This window comes from Phacochoerus africanus, chromosome 11, assembly GCF_016906955.1.
Source record: "Phacochoerus africanus isolate WHEZ1 chromosome 11, ROS_Pafr_v1, whole genome shotgun sequence".
Taxonomy (NCBI): Eukaryota; Metazoa; Chordata; class Mammalia; order Artiodactyla; family Suidae; genus Phacochoerus; species Phacochoerus africanus.
In genome coordinates, this window is record NC_062554.1 from 92,306,123 (window position 1) to 92,322,858 (window position 16,736).

At 40.2% G+C, this 16,736-nt stretch overlaps 1 protein-coding gene across 2 annotated transcripts in view; it reads left to right on the plus strand.

Annotated features, from left to right (window-relative positions):
• Nucleotides 1-16,736, plus strand: part of LOC125111358 (ATP-dependent translocase ABCB1-like) — an 85,604-nt gene that overhangs the window by 38,713 nt on the left and 30,155 nt on the right. For both annotated transcript variants that reach the window (XM_047753296.1, XM_047753295.1), the window contains 8 exons: nucleotides 942-1,113; nucleotides 2,159-2,272; nucleotides 2,406-2,516; nucleotides 2,700-2,825; nucleotides 2,923-3,126; nucleotides 3,442-3,612; nucleotides 6,213-6,374; nucleotides 15,769-15,930. In XM_047753296.1, the coding sequence (XP_047609252.1) occupies nucleotides 942-1,113; nucleotides 2,159-2,272; nucleotides 2,406-2,516; nucleotides 2,700-2,825; nucleotides 2,923-3,126; nucleotides 3,442-3,612; nucleotides 6,213-6,374; nucleotides 15,769-15,930 (1,222 nt within the window). The remainder of the gene's footprint in view (nucleotides 1-941; nucleotides 1,114-2,158; nucleotides 2,273-2,405; nucleotides 2,517-2,699; nucleotides 2,826-2,922; nucleotides 3,127-3,441; nucleotides 3,613-6,212; nucleotides 6,375-15,768; nucleotides 15,931-16,736) is intronic.

The window sequence follows — 16,736 nt, forward strand, 5'->3', positions numbered from 1 at the left end:
CTTCCTTGCTTTTGCCCTCTTTTGTAGAATTTCCCTATATTGACTGTAAGATGCATTAATGGTGTCCTCTAGGTTTGGCTAATGGAGTGCACACCTTGGTGCTATGAACAGGGTACAGTGTTAGAGATGTGCTGCAAACCTAATTTGCTCTGTCCTTGAGGCAGAAGCCTTGGGTGGCCCAAGACATCAGGCGAGAGCCCCCTCCTCAGCAAGAAGCAGCCATGGCAGGACCCCTATCAAAAGCACTGGCAGAGGGAATGGGAGGAGAGGCTGAGGAAGAGGGCACTGGTTCATAATGATGTATTTTATATACTTTTAAGCCAAATAATTTCTTCAGGACAGTAATTTTAAAAATAAATGTCTACGGCAGTAAGATATTCTGGGCAGTTTATTTACATGTAAAAAGTCTTACACGGCAATTCAGAGCTCTCGAAATGTTCTCACCAATGTATCTTACCAGCAGCCCCACAAGGAGGCAAAGCAGGGAGGAAAGTGTCCTCAGTGCTTACTTGATGTTCAGAGAGTTAAATGACCTAGCTGTATTGAGCAGTTTCTAGCATTATATCTTCATTTGATTAATACATTTAAAACACATGCAGATTTTAAAGAGAAAACACGAGTGTTTTCACAGCTTGTCTTTTGTCTCGCGTATGAAACAATGCAGGTTCTGGAAGTTTACTAAATAGTACTTCATTTACTTCACTATTTCTAAGGCTCCACAAATTAACTTTGTCTCCATAAGGCCTCAGTTTCTACTTCTATAAGAAGGGATTAAAATGTACTAATATCCTAGGGTCAATGTAGACAAAAGGAGACAACATATGTAAAAAAAACCTACCACAGGGCTAGGCACAGCCTTATTACTTAATAACTATGATACTCTAGTGGCCCTTTCTGTAAGATTTATAAAGATGTGTGACAGTATTTGTTACCTCTCCCAGGTATAACAAAAATTTGGAAGAAGCCAAAAGGATTGGAATAAAGAAAGCTGTTACAGCCAACATTTCTAATGGTGCCACTTTCCTGTTGATTTATGCATCCTATGCCCTGGCATTCTGGTATGGGACCACCTTGGTCCTCTCGAATGAATATACTATTGGACAAGTAATCACTGTAAGTGATGTTATATTAGGAAATAAATCACTGTTAATGATTCATTTCACTATGCCCATGAAATTTAGTGGTGTTGGCTTGACTGCTAGACAATATGTTTTTAAAGAATTATTGAATAATACAAAGAACAGTGAACAAAAGCGTGGGATTTGGTATCAGGCCAACTTGGTTCACATACACCTGTGCCACTTATTAGCTGTATGATTTAGTTCAGTCACCTAGACTTTTCAAGACTCTGTTACCTCTTCTGCCAAAGGGAAATGACAGGAACAAGGTGCTATAACATTAGTGTTGTTGTAAGGACTAATCAAGAAAATGGTTATAGCCTCACTTAGCACAATTCCTTCTATGTGCATTGTTGGGTAATATGTAACTACTGTGAGTTAGAAAGAAATCAATAATGACATTGTTTCTCTTCAGGGATTAAAGAGAACTGATGTCAAGTCTATTGATAGGAAACTGGGGCAAACTGAAAAAAAAAAATTAGAGCTTGTTCATCAGACCTCTAAGAAAACAATCTGGTGGAGAGAAAAAAGAATTAATCTGATAAAGAATGTGTGCTTTATAATTTACAAAATATTTTCATATATATTGTTTGGTACAACAACACTAAGGTTGCCAGGCAGGGAAAAAGGATAGAATCTTGCTTATTTTTGCAAATTAAAAAATTGAAGCCCAGAGACTTTAGGGAATCAGCCACCTGAAGACATACATCCAGTTAGTATTTAATTCAGCATTCAGACCATAGGTTTCTGATTCTCTTAGGGTTTGTTTCCACTATACCATGCTAGTGATCTAAACCAAAATTCTTTGCCACTGAAAGATAAAAACATTCTAGTAATATAGAATTTATTGTTCCATTCAGCCAGTAAGACTAATTCAGCATTCTAAACTGAAAAGTACTTTCATTTAAAAAATATTTTTAACACCCAGTATTTGTATGTTGCCTTTCCATTTAAATATTTAATTAGCTATCCTAGAAGAAGTATAAAAACAATTGTACTAAACCTTAAGTAAACTGATGGTTTTCTTTCACATTCCTCAGGTCTTCTTTTCTGTGTTAATTGGGGCTTTTAGTATTGGACAGTCCTCTCCAAGCATTGAGGCATTTGCAAATGCAAGAGGAGCAGCTTATGAAATATTCAAAATCATTGATAGTGTAAGTCTGGGCTGGCTGTTTCTGTATCTGTCTAAAAAAGTTGATTTCTTTATCACTTCATCTGACTCTCAATAAATGTCATTAAAAGTAGTTATTGTAATCTAGTCATCTTCTGCAATTTTATTCTGTTTAGAAGCCAAGCATTGACAGCTATTCAAAGAATGGACACAAACCAGATAATATCAAGGGAAATCTGGAATTCAGAAACGTTCACTTCAGTTACCCATCTCGAAACGAAGTTAAGGTACAATGAGAAATGACTGATTAGCGATCCAACAGTATATTGGATGTTGAGTTTCTGATATCTTCCTTTAGAGATTGTAAAAAAATAAAAGGGTGTATTTAAACCAGTTTTGAATCAAACTGTTGGTTCATCACTCAATATCTATGTATTACCTGTAAGCTTATTCTTCATTCATCCTGGTAGATCTTGAAGGGGCTCAACTTGAAGGTAGAGAGCGGGCAGACGGTGGCCCTGGTTGGGAACAGCGGCTGTGGGAAAAGCACGACGGTCCAGCTGATGCAGAGGCTCTATGACCCCACGGAGGGCGTGGTGAGATGCCCCTTGCTGAACTAGCCAGTGCGGTGACCTCTGCAGATCACACATCACAATCAGCAGCGGGTGAGATCACACCTATCTTTTCCTTCAGGTCAGTATTGATGGACAGGACATCAGGACGATCAACGTAAGGTATCTGCGGGAAATTATCGGCGTGGTGAGCCAGGAGCCCGTGCTCTTTGCCACCACGATAGCTGAGAACATTCGCTATGGCCGGGAAAATGTCACCATGGAAGAGATTGAGAAAGCTGTGAAGGAAGCCAACGCCTATGACTTTATCATGAAACTGCCTAACGTATGTCCTTCTCGATCTTTGTCACGTGAGAGGGTCACGGGGTCTGGCCTGATGCATAGGACGTTGGGAAAGGACTCTAAACTGGAGGAACCTCCTACTTAGGGAAATGGAGGTTATTCAGATTTTAAAGCTCTAGCAGCAGCAACTGGGAGTAGATGTATGTCTTTCATTAGGGTTGCTTATCACTCTGCTTTAAGAAACTGGACCACGCCTCCTGTGAGGCTTGTGTTGTTTATGTGATGACGTCCCACCTTAAAATCTGAGCTGACAGAGCTTCTTCTGTTGCTTACTCCTCCTGTGTTTTCTGTGATGTAGAAATTTGACACCCTGGTTGGAGAGAGAGGGGCCCAGCTGAGTGGTGGACAGAAGCAGAGAATCGCCATCGCTCGGGCCCTGGTTCGTAACCCGAAGATCCTCCTGCTGGATGAGGCCACGTCAGCACTGGACATGGAGAGTGAAGCAGTGGTTCAGGTGGCCCTGGATAAGGTGTGTGAACCTCAGTTCAAACATAGCTGGTTTACAGGAATAAGACCATTCCATTCTTGATTCCCCCCAATATTGTTTGCTTTAAATTTATTTTATGATTTACATTTTTTTTATTTTTAAAAAGTTTTTTGAAGTATAGTTGATTTACAGTGTTGTGATAATTCTATTGTACATCAAAGTGATTCAGTTATACATATATATACATCCATTCTTTTTTACATTATTTTTCCATATAGGTTATCCTAGAATATTGGGTAGCGTTCTTAGTGCTGTATAGCAGATCTTTGTTGGTCAGCAATTCCATCGGAGGCATATGCCAATCCTAAACCCCCAATCCAGCCATTTCTAAACTGATTCTTTATGCTCCTAAAATCATTAGGCCTCTTTGGATCTTTTTAACTTCTATTTATTTCTCTGCCATTTTTTTAGGTAGAGATGAATATACTTTCATTGATAGATATTTGCAAACTTTAAAAGTTAATCAATGAGAAATTTAGACTCAAAGGAAAATTTGTATTCATTGTGATCTTGAAAACTTAGCCTTAGAGATAACCCTGTTGTTTAGGTTTTGTGAGTCTCTACCATTGTCAACAAGAAGAGAATATGACTGTTGTCAACAAAAGGAAAGTTCACATTTAGTTCCCAAGATACTAAATGCCCAGTGAAGACTGTGCAGGAAATGAGAAACCTCTTATCCCCAGGAGAGTGGCAGAGAGCCGATGATGTTGGAAATTACCTGACCATGAAATGACGTTGGCCATCAATAGTGTTTGACAGTCATGCACTTCTTGAGTCTGAGTGACTCATTCATCAAATTGGACTTGAGTGTTCACGCTGTTTCAAGCACTGTGGGCTTGGTCTCTGTCACATGGTGGTAAACAGGCTATCGCTCTGTGAGGACAAGAATGTGGAAAGGTTTTATTAACCCATAAGTCCTCTGAGGTCAAGTGTCACAAAGAATTCAAACTCATCTTGGCTCCAACTCTCCCTCTTGAATAATGAAACAGCACTGTTTCTTTAAACATCGTGTTTTAAGTGTGCATAATAGATAGTTGAGAGAGGAAAAAGCAAGTTGCTCAACATTTTGTGAACCAAAAGAGGGACAGATGGGATTGTGAATAAAATACTTAGAGGCTTACATAATATTAATATGCAACTCATATTTGTGTTTCTATTTATTATAATAAAACACCATTTTTTTTTGTCTTGTTGTTGTTGTTGTTGCTATTTCTTGGGCCACTCCCGCGGCATATGGAGGTTCCCAGGCTAGGGGTTGAATTGGAGCTGTAGCCACTGGCCTATGCCAGAGCCACAGCAACGTGGGATCCGAGCCACGTCAGCAACCTACACCACAGCTCACGGCAACGCCGGATCGTTAACCCACTGAGCAAGGGCAGGGACCGAACCCGCAACCTCATGGTTCCTAGTCGGATTCGTTAACCACTGCGCCACGACGGGAACTCCTAATACACCATTTTTTATCATAGTTGATTTACAATATTGCACCAAATTCTACCATATAGCCAAATGACCTATTCATACGTCTATCTACATTTTCTTTCTTGTATTATCTTCCATCAGGGTCTATCCCAACAGATTGGATCTAGTTCCCTGTGCTATACAGCAGGACCTCATTGCTTATCTATTCTAAATGTAATAGTTTGCATCTAATAACCAAGTTCCCAATCCATCCCACTCCCTCCCCCAACCCCCTTGGCAAGCACAAGTCTGTTCTCTATGTCTGAGTGTCTTTCTGTTTGTACATAGGTTCACTTGTACCATATTTTATTTAATTTAAACTATTTTTTTTTTTTTTTTGCCTTTTAAGGCCACACACACCTGCAGCATATGGAGGTTCCCAGGCTAGGGACTGAATCAGAGCTGTAGTTCCTGGCCTACACCACAGCCACAGTAACATGGGTTCCTTAACCCACTGAACAAGGCCAGGAATCGAACCTGCGTCCTCATGGATGCTAGTCAGATTTGTTAACTGCTGAGCCACGATGAGAACTCCTCATTTGTGCCATATTTCATATTCCACAGGTAAGTGATATCATTTGATATTTATCTTTCTCTTTCTGACTTACTTCACTTAGTATGAGAATCTCTAGGTGCATCTCTGTTGCTGCAAATGGCAATATTTCATTTTTTTTCATGGCTGAGTAGTATTCCATTGTGTATATGTACCACATCTTCTTAATCCGTTCATCTGCCGATGGACATTTAAGTTGTTGCCATGTCCTGGCTATTGTGAATGGTGCTGTTATGAACACAGGAATGTATGTATCTTTTTGAATTATAGTTTTTTCTGGATATATACTCAAGAATGGGTTGCTGGATCATATAGCAGTTTTACATTTAGTTTTCTGAGGAACCGCAATACTGTTTATAACATAGTGGTTGTATCAATTTATATTCCCACCAAAAGACACCCTTTTAAACCAGTAACTATACATTTACTGAAACCAGAGACTACCTTTTATAGCTAACACAGTTTTGTAGTGTCCAAAGCATTGGGGGTCAGTACATATAAACTGAAGGAATTAATTTTTCCGTATAATTGTTCATGTGTTCAACAACCAAATTTCTTCTCTCTGTAGGCCAGAGAAGGCCGGACCACCATTGTGATAGCCCATCGTTTGTCCACAGTTCGCAATGCCGATGTCATTGCTGGTTTTGATGATGGAGTCATTGTGGAGAAAGGCAGTCATGATGAACTCATGAAGGAGAAAGGCATTTACTTCAAACTTGTTACAGTGCAGGTATAGACTAAGTCTAGCATTTTCCTAGAGAATCTCAGGTTTAAGTTGATTTTGTTGTGTTTGGTGCTATAAACCAATGTTACTTGACTTGATTGTCTTGAGAAGAGGGAAAAAAAATAAGTGGTGGGGAGGGATCAGGATCAAACCAGTGTTTTCAATAATTTTTCTTTTTCTTTTTCTTTAAAAGAGAGGAAATAGGAGTTCCCGTAGTGGCTCAGTGGTTAATGAAACTGACTGGTATCCATGAGGACGCAGGTTCGATCCCTGACCTCGCTCAGTGGGTTAAGGATCCAGTGTTGCCATGAGCTGTGGTGTAGGTTGCAGACACGGCTCAGATGCTGTGTTGCTGTGGCTATGGCACAGGCTAGCAGCTAAAGCTCTGAATCGACCCCTAGCCTGGGAAAGTGCATATGCTGCAGGTGCAGCCCTAAAAAGACAAAAAAAAAAAAAAGGAGAAATAAAGAGAGATAATTACAGAAAATGAACATTAAGAGAGGTTTAAAAGTGAGCTCTCCACTCCGGTAGCCACTGGCCATATTTGGCTATTAAGCACTTCAGCAGTGGTTAATCTTGAATTGAAGTACTTATTTATTTTATTTTTTTTGTCTTTTTGCTATTTCTTTGGGCCACTCCCGTGGCATATGGAGGTTCCCAGGCTAGGGGTCTAATCGGAGCTGTAGCCACTGGCCTATGCCAGAGCCACAGCAACGCGGGATCCGAGCCGCGCCTGCAACCTACACCACAGCTCACGGCAACGCCAGATCGTTAACCCACTGAGCAAGGGCAGGGACCGAACCCGCAACCTCATGGTTCCTAGTCGGATTCGTTAACCACTGCGCCACGATGGGAACTCCTGAAGTACTTATTAAGTAGAAAAGACATACTGGAGTCCAAAGCCTTTATGAAAAAAGAATGCAAAATATCTCAAAATCTTTGCATTGATTTAATGTCCTGGATATATTATGGAGTTCCCACTGTGGCCCAAAGGTAGCAAATCTGTCTAGTATCCATGAGGATGCAGGTTCGATCCCTGGTTTCACTTAGTGGGTAAAGTATCTGGCATTGCTGTGAGCTGTGATGCAGCTTTGATTCTGCATTGCTGTGGCTGTGATGCAGGCCAGCATCTACAGCTTGATTGGACCCCTAGGCTGGGAACTTACATATGCCTCAGGTGCAGCCTTAAATTGACACATAAAAATAAAAATCTTGGCTACATTAAGTTAAATAAAAAATATAATTAAGATTGGTTTTTCCCTCTCTTTTTATTTATTTATTTTTTATTTTTAATTAGATTTAAAAAATTTTTTTTAAATTTTTTTTCCTGCTGTACAGTATGGGGACCAAGTTACACTTCCATGTATACATTTTTTTCCACCCTTTGTTCCGTTGCAATGTAAGTATCTAGACATAGATCTCAATGCTACTCAGCAGGATCTCATTGTAAATTCATTCCAACTTGTATCCGATAACCCCAAGCTCCCGATCTCTCCCACTCCCTCCCTCTCCCCCTGAGCAGCCACAAGTCTATTCTCCAAGTCCATGATTTTCTTTTCTGTGGAAATGTTCATTTGTGCTGTAAATTAGATTCCAGATAAAAGTGATATCATATGGTATTTGTCTTTGTCTTTCTGACTTATTTCACTCAGTATGAGAGTCTCTAGTTCCACCCATGTTTCTGTAAATGGCATGATGTCATTCTTTTTTATGGCTGAGTAGTATTCCATTGTGTATATATACCACCTCTTCTGAATCCAATCATCTGTCGGTGGACATTTGCGTTGTTTCCATGTCTTGGCTATTGTGAATAGTGCTGCAATGAACATGCGGGTGCATGTGTCTTTTTCAAGGAAACATTTGTCCGGATATATGCCCAAGAGTGGGATTGTGGGGTCATATGGTAGTTCTATGTATAAATACCTAAGATATCTCCAAACTGTTCTCCATAGTGGCTGTACCAGTTTACATTCCCACCAGCAGTGCAGGAGGGTTCCCTTTTCTCCAAAACCCCTCCAGTGCTTGTTATTTGTGGATTTATTAATGATGGCCATTCTGACTGGTGTGAGGCGGTATCTCATGGTAGTTTTGATTTGCATTTCTCTTATAACCAGCGATGTTGAGCATTTTTTCATATGCTTATTGGCCATCTGTATATCTTCCTTGGAGAACAGTCTATTCAGGTCTTTAGCCCATTTTTCCATTGGGTGATTGGCTTTTTTGCTGTTGGGTTGTATAAGTTGTTTATATATTCTAGAGATTAAGCCCTTGTTGGTTGCATCATTTGAAACTATTTTCTCCCATTCTGTAAGTTGTCTTTTTGTTTTCTTTTGGGTTTCCTTTGCTGTGCAAAAGCTTTTCAGTTTGATTAGGTCCCATGGGTTTATTTTTGCTCTAATTTCGATTGCTTTGGGAGACTGACCTGAGAAAATATTCATGAGGTTGATGTCAGAGAGTGTTTTGCCTATGTTCTCTTCCAGGAGTTGATGGTGTCTTATCTTACATTTAAGCATTTAAGCCATTTTGAGTTTATTTTCGTGCATGGTGTGAGGGTGTGCTCTAGTTTCATTGATTTGCATGCAGCTGTCCAGGTTTCCCAGCAATGCTTGCTGAATAGACTTTCTTTTTCCCATTTTATGTTCTTGCCTCCCTTGTCAAAGATTAATTGACCCTAGGTGTCAGGGTTTATTTCCGGATTCTCTGTTCTGTTCCATTGGTCTGTCTGTCTGTTTTGATACCAGTACCACACTGTCTTGATGACTGTGGCTTTGTAGTATTTCTTGAAGTCTGGGAGAGTTATGCCTCCTGCTTGGTTTTTATTTCTCAGGATTGCTTTGGCAATTCTGGGTCTTTTGTGGTTCCATATAAATGTTTGGATTGTTTGTTCTAGTTCTGTGAAAAATGTCCTGGGTAATCTGATAGGGATTGCATTGAATCTGTAGATTGCTTTGGGAAGTATGGCCATTTTTACAATATTAATTTTTCCAACAGGAACATGGAATATCTTTCCATTTCTTTACATCTTCTTTAATTTCCTTGATTAATGTTTTATAGTTCTTGGCATATAAGTCCTTTACCTCCTTGGTCAGGTGTATTCCAAGGTATTTGATTTTTTTGAGGTGCAATTTTAAAAGGTATCGTATTTTTGTATTCCTTTTCTAATATTTCATTGTTGGTATACAGAAATGCAACTGATTTCTGAATGTTAACCTTATATCCTTCATACTTTGCTGAATTTTTTGATAAGTTCAAGTAGTTTTTGTGTGGAGTCCTTAGGGTTTTCTATGTATAGTATCATGTCATCTGCATACAGTGACAGTTTGATGTCTTCTGTTCCTATTTGGATGACTTTTATTTCTTTTGTCTGTCTAACTGCTATGGCTAGGACTTCCAAAACTATGTTGAATAGCAGTGGTAAGAGTGGGCATCCCTGTCTTGTTCTAGATTTGAGTGAGAAGGCTTTCAGTTTTTCTCCATTGAGTATTATATTTGCTGTGGGTTTGTCATAAATGGCTTTGATTATGCTCAGGAATGTTCCCTCTATACCCACTTTGGCAAGAGGTTTTTTTTTTTTTTTCTTTTTCCCATTTCTTGGGCTGCTGTCATGGTATATGGAGGTTCCCAGGCTAGTGGTCAAATCAGAGCTGCAGCCACTGGCCTACGCCAGAGCCACAGCAGCTCGGTATCCGAGCCACGTCTGCAACCTACACCACAGCTCATGGCAACGCTGGATCCTTAACCCATTGAGCAAGGGCAGGGACCGAACCCGCAACCTCATGGTTCCTAGTCGGATTCGTTAACCACTGGGCTGTGACAGGAAGTCCCTGGCGAGAGTTTTGATCATGAATGGATGTTGGACTTTGTCAAGTGCTTTTTCTGCATCTTTTGAGATGATCATGTGGTTTTTGACTTTTCTTTTATTAATGTGGTGTATGATGCTGATTGATTTGCATATTTTGAACCATCCTTGTGCACCTGGGATGAACCCTACCTGATCATGATGTATGATCTTTTTGATATGTTGTTGGATTCGGTTGGCTAAAATTTTGTTGAGAATTTTTGTGTCTATATTCATCAAAGATACTGGCCTATAGTCTTCTTTTTTGGTCATATCTTTGTCTGGTTTTGGAATTAGGGTGATGGTGGCATCAGAGAATGTCTTTGGGAGTGTTCCTTCTTCTTCAACCTTTTGAAAAAGTTTAAGGGAGTTCCCGTCGTGGTGCTGTGGTTAACGAATCTGAATAGGAACCATGAGGTTGCAGGTTTGGTCCCTGCCCTTGCTCATTGGGTTAACGATCCGGCATTGCCGTGAGCTGTGGTGTAGGTTGCAGACGTGGCTCAGATCCCGGGTTGCTGTGGCTCTGGCGTAGGCTTGTGGCTGCAGCTCCGATTCAACCCCTAGCCTGGGAACCTCCATATGCCACAGGAGCTGCCCAAGAAATAGCAAAAAGACAAAAAAAAAAAAAAGAAAAAGAAAAGAAAAAGTTTAAGGAGGATGGGCACCAGATCCTCTTTATATGTTTGGTAGAATTCACCTGTGAAGCCATCTGGTCCTGGACTTTTATTTGTAGGGAGTGTCTTTATGACATACTCAATTTCATTTCTAGTGATTGGTGTGTTCAGTTGGTCTGTTTGTTCTTGATTCAGTTTTGGCAGGCTGTAAGATTCTAGAAAATTGTCCATTTCTTCCAGATTGTCAAATTCGTTGGCATATAGTTTTTCATAGTATTCTGTTATGGTATTTTGTATTTCTACAGTACAAATTTCTGCAGTACGTATCTGTTGTGATTTCTCCTTTTTCATTTCTAATTTTGTTTATTTGGGTTCTTTCTCTCCTCTTCTTAGTGAGTCTAGCCAGGGGCTTGTCAATTTTGTTTACCTTTTCAAAGAACCAGCTCTTAGTTTTATTAATTTTCTCTATTGCTTTTTGAATCTCTATTTTATCGATTTCCTCTTTGATCTGCATAATTTCCTTCCTTCTGCTGACTTTAGGTCTTTTTTGTTCTTGTTTCTAATTTGTTTAGGTGGAGGGTTAAGTTGTCAATTTGAGATCTTTCTTCTTTTTTGAGGAAGGCCTGTATTGCTATGAATTTCCCTCTGAGCACTGCTTTTGTGGTGTCCCATAGATTTTGAGAGGTTGTGTCTTCATTATCGTTTGTCTTAAGGTATTTTTTAATTTCCTTCTTGATTTCCTCATTGACCCATTGGTTTTTTAGTAGTATGCTGTTTAGTCTCCATGTAGTAGGTTTGTTCTCATTTCTTTTCCTGTGGTTGATTTCTAGTTTCATGACACTGTGGTCAGAGAAGATACTTGAAATAATTTCTATGCTCCTAAATTTGTTGAGGTTAGCTTTGTGTCCCAATATGTGGTCGATTCTTGAGAATGTTCCATGCACACTTGAGAAGAATGTGTATTCTGATTGTTTTGGATGTAGTGTCCTGAAGATGTCAATTAAGTCTAACTTTTCTATTGTTTGCTTTAGGATCTCTGTTGCTTTAGTGGTTTTCTGTCTAGAGGATCTGTCCATTGATGTGAGTGGGGTATTAAAGTCTCCTACTATGATTGTATTCCCATCAATTTCTCCCTTTATGTCTGTTAATATTTGTTGTATGTATCTGAGTGCTCCTGTATTTGGGGCAAATATGTTGATGACAGTAATATCCTCTTCTTGAATTGATCCCTTCATCATTAAATAGTGTCCTTCTTTATGCCTTTGTTTTAAAGTCTATTTTGTCTGAGTATTGCAACTCCTGCTTTCCTGTCATGTCTATCGGCATGAAATATTTTTGCCCACCCCTTTGCTTTCAATCTATATGTGTCCTTTGTGCTAAGGTGAGTTTCTTGTAGGCAGCATATTGAAGGTTTTTGCTTTTTTATCCACTCAGCCACTCTGTGTCTTTTCATTGGAGCATTCAGTCCATTGACATTTAAGGTGATAATTGATAGATGATTATTTATTGCCATTTTAAACCTCGTGTTTCAGTTGATTCTATGATTCTCCATTCTTCCTTTCTTTTTTTGGTTGGATGGTCTCCAATTATTTTCTGCTTGAGTGTTTTTCTTTTCATTTTTTGTGAATGCAGTGTTTGGTTTTGATTTGTGGTTGTCCTGTTTTTTAAGTATGCTAACCCCTTCCTATAATTGTGTGTTTTAGCCTGATGGTCCTGTAGGTTCAAATACTTCATTACTATACTAAAATTAAGAAGAGGAAAAATAAGTGAGAGAGAGAGAGAGAAAAAAAAAAGAAAAAAAATTTTTAAAACAGTCTATTTATTTCCTTACTTCCCTTGCCCACATTTTATGATTTTGATGACTCTTTTTTTCTTTTTAATTTTATTTTGTTTTAAACATGTTCATGATTAATCTGTATGCTGGCTTATTTGAGTGACTGCTCCCTGTGGTTTCCTCAATCCTAGTTTTTCCTCATTTTTTCCCCTTTCTTTCCTTCCTTTTTGGTTTAGAGAAGCCCTTTCAATATTTCTTTTAGCCTGGGTTTTGTATTGCTGTATTCTTTTAGCTTTTGTTTGTTGGAAAAAATTTTTATTTCCCCTTCTATTTTAAATGATATTCTTGCTGGATAGAGTATTCTCGGTTGCATATTTTTTCCTTTTAGCACTTTAAATATCTCTTGCCATTCTCTCCTGGCCTGTAGAGTTTCTGTCAAAAAATCAGTTGATAACCTTATGGGGGTTCCCTTATAGGTAACATTTTGCTTTTCTCTTGCTGCCTTTAGGATCCTCTCTTTATCATTAACTTTTGCCATTTTTGTGATAATGCATCTTGGTGTGGGTCTATTTGGGTTCAACTTGTTTGGGGTCCTCTGTGCTTCCTGTATCTTAAAATCAGTATCCTTTAGATTTGGGAAGTTTCCAGCGATAATTTCTTCAAATATATTTTCCATCCCCTTATCTTTTTCTTCTCCTTCTGGAATTCCTATTATGCGTAGATTGGCCCGCTTTAAATTATCCCATAGGTCTCTTATATTGCTTTCATGTTTTTTCATTTGGTTTTCTGTCTGCTGTCCTGATTGGGTGATTTCCATTATTCTATCTTCCACATCACTAATTGGTTCTTCTGCATTATTCATTCTGGTTTTTACTGCCCTTAGTTCAGTTTATATCTCTGCAAATGAATTTTCTAGTTTTTCTTGGCTCCTCCTTATATTTTCTAGTTCCTTTCTGAGGGTGTCTGCATTACTGTGCATATCTTCTCTTAATTCCTTCAGTATTTTCACTATCCCCCTTTTGAACTCCAAGTCTGTGAAACTGTAGAGGTCTGTTTCATTGTTGACTGCTTTAGGTGAGTTCTCCTGTTGGTTTAACTTGGGGTGGTTTCTCAGCTTCTTCATCTTGCTGCTTGTTTTCTTTTTCTTGGTGGAGTTGTATTCCCCATGGCCAGGCAGGGTTTGCCTTGGCACTGCTGTGGAATCTTTCCCGAGGGCTGGCATTGTTGGTCGGTCTTCTCTGAGGCAGCATGGCTTTTCCTGAGGGTGGGCAGAGCTGACAGGTTCTCTCTGAAGCAAAGGAGGACTTCCTTAGGGCAGACAGGACTGGGAGGTCTGCACCGCAATGGAAGCAGATTTCATGCAGCCAGGCAGAGCTTGATCTGGTGTTTCTGGGCTGTGGTGCTCTTCCAGGGGGCTGGCAATGCTGGGCAGCTGTTTCATGGGAGTGCAGCACCCCCTAAGGACGGGATAGGCTAGCTGGGCCACTGAGAACCCAAGGCGCTCTTCCCTAGGGCAGCCAGAATTGGCAGGACTGCCCCGAAATGGAGGCAGATTTTGCACAGCCAGGCCAAACTTGTTCTAGCTTTCTGGGCTGTGGGCCTTTTCCAGGGGGCTGGCAGTGCTGGGTGCTGCTCTGCGGGGGTGTAGCCCCTCCAGAGGGCAGGCAGGCCAGGGCAGGGAAAGCCCCTGTGGTGGTCGGCTTCCTTCAAATGGTGAGGTCAGCCCTCCAGGATGGCAGGCAGCCTCAGGTCCAGCATGCACGGGGTAGGGGAAGGGGGGATGCACTGGGAAGCACAGCTTTCTGATAGCTGGTGGGCAAGTGAGCTTCCTGTGGCATGGGGAGTATTCTATGGCAGCTCACCCCTCCTCCTCTCCCCTCACTGGCACCTTGTCTCTCCTGCAGATCCAGCTCTTCTCTCGGATTTCCTGATGTGGCTTTCCACTCCCCAGCCCTTAGTGTATTGCTCCCTCTACCCACAACACTCAGCTTTCTAGTTTCCTAGAAACCCTACAGACTGCTTCCTAGTCCCCCAAGCAGTCTCCACACCACCCAACCCAGCCCGCTCCCAGGGACTAACCTCCGGAGCTGAGGTCTCCGTGCCCAGCCTCCACCCAAGTGTCTCGGTTTTTGGTGACTGTGCAAATAGTTGAGATGATCTGTTTGGTTCTCACTCTGCTTTTCAGATCTCAGACTTACTGCTGCACTCTTCTCTGCATCTGGAGATCCCACCAATTCAGTTGATCTTTCCCTCAAGTAGGTGACTTTCCAGGGTGTGGGATCCCTTTCTCCTCCACAGTTCCCTTTTGGGAGCTCCCGTCCAGCCCAGCTTCCCCTTCTCTCATTCTCCTCTTTTCTCTTGTTTTACCCAGTTATGTCATGAGATTCTTGCCATTATTGGAGTTTAGGTTCTTCTGCCAGCGATTAATTGCTATTCTGTGTGAGTCGTTTAATCTGTAGATGTGTTTTTTTTGGTTGTGTTTCTGGGAGAGGGTAAGTATATCCCCCTATTCTTCCGCCATCATGCCTTCCTCCTCCCTCTCTTTTTAAATGTGACTTCTTAAAAATTTCACAATGACAAATGTGGTTGGTTCACAGTATGGTTTGCAACATATTTCTATTAAGGACACTAGTCCACAGCAAGTATATTTGAGCCAAAAAAAACTCAAGGAGTGCCTGTTGGGGTGAAGTGGAAACAATACAACTAATATCCATGAGGATGTGGATTAGATCCCTGGCTTTGCTCAGTGGGTTAAGGACCTGGCATTGCTGTGAGTGGTGGTGTAGGTGGCAGCACAGCTTGGATCCCACATTGCTGTGGCTGTGGCTTGGGTTGGAAGTTGCAGCTACAATTTGACCCCTAAACCAGGAACTTCATATGCCATGGTTATGGCCCTAAAAAGCAAAAAACAAACAAAAAACCCCCCAAAAAACTGGGAAAAGGAAATGGCTATATAAGATACACATAATGGATGTCATCTTGTTTCAGCATATTTAATGTGATTCCTTATTAGTGGCTTTAACTTTCAAATGTAACCACACCAGAAAATAGCAGTTTAGCTTGATCCTTTCTTGTTAAGGACTTAAATTGCCATTTACTTTGATACCATATATTCAATGATTAGTTTTCATTGATTAACTTAACCTAACCAGCTTATGCGTATTTCTTTTTTAGACAAAAGGCAATGAAATAGAATTAGAAAATGCAGTTGGTGAAGCTGATGCCTTGGACATGTCTCCAAAAGATTTCGGATCCAGTCTACTAAGAAGATCAACTCGCAAGAGTATCAAGGGACCACAAGGCCAAGACAGAAAGCTTAGTACAAAAGAAGGCTTGGTACGGAAAAACCTGTAGAGTTGTGTCTTTAATAGTGGGCCAAGGCTGGGATAGGAGTGGGAACAAGAAGGGGTTATCCAGAAGCCTCCTGTCCTCTTCCCTCACATGTTCCACAAACCCAAATCTCAACATTTTAGACACAAGGTGGAATTTGTGGGAGTTACCTGGTGGCTTCCAGGTTAAGGACCTGGCATTTTTACGGCTATAGCATGGGTTCAATCCCTGGCCTGGGAACATTTGCATGCCCAGGTAATGGCCAAAAAAAAAAAAAAAAAAAAAGAATGACAATTTATAGGACAAGAACTTTAGAAATAGAATTTGTAATGTAAAGAGACAGATTATAATGGGTCATCATATATAAACATTTCTATTCCTTCATCCCTACTTATAAAATTTTTTGTCACGTTTAAAATGTCAAGTCAGACTTAAAAGTTTATGGAATCAGAGGACTTCCCTGGTGGTCTAGTGGTTAGGATTTGGTATTTTGCAACATAGCCCATGTTTGATCCCTGGTTTGGGAGTTTGGGAACTGAGATCCCACATGAAGCCTCTGCACGCAGGATCCTAAAAAAAAAAGTTTATGAAATCATCATTTACTTCTTAAAAATAAAGGAGGAATATAATAGAATCTGTCAGCACTCGTTTCAAAGTTAAATAGCCATCAATTGATATGGAAGTAGGAATAAGATCTATTCATTTTTAAATTTCCATACATACAGAAGAACGTTACATCACTTAAATCAATTAGGTGTCAATTCTTTTCTTTTTTATTTTATTGCATTTATGGTTGTACAACAATCATCACA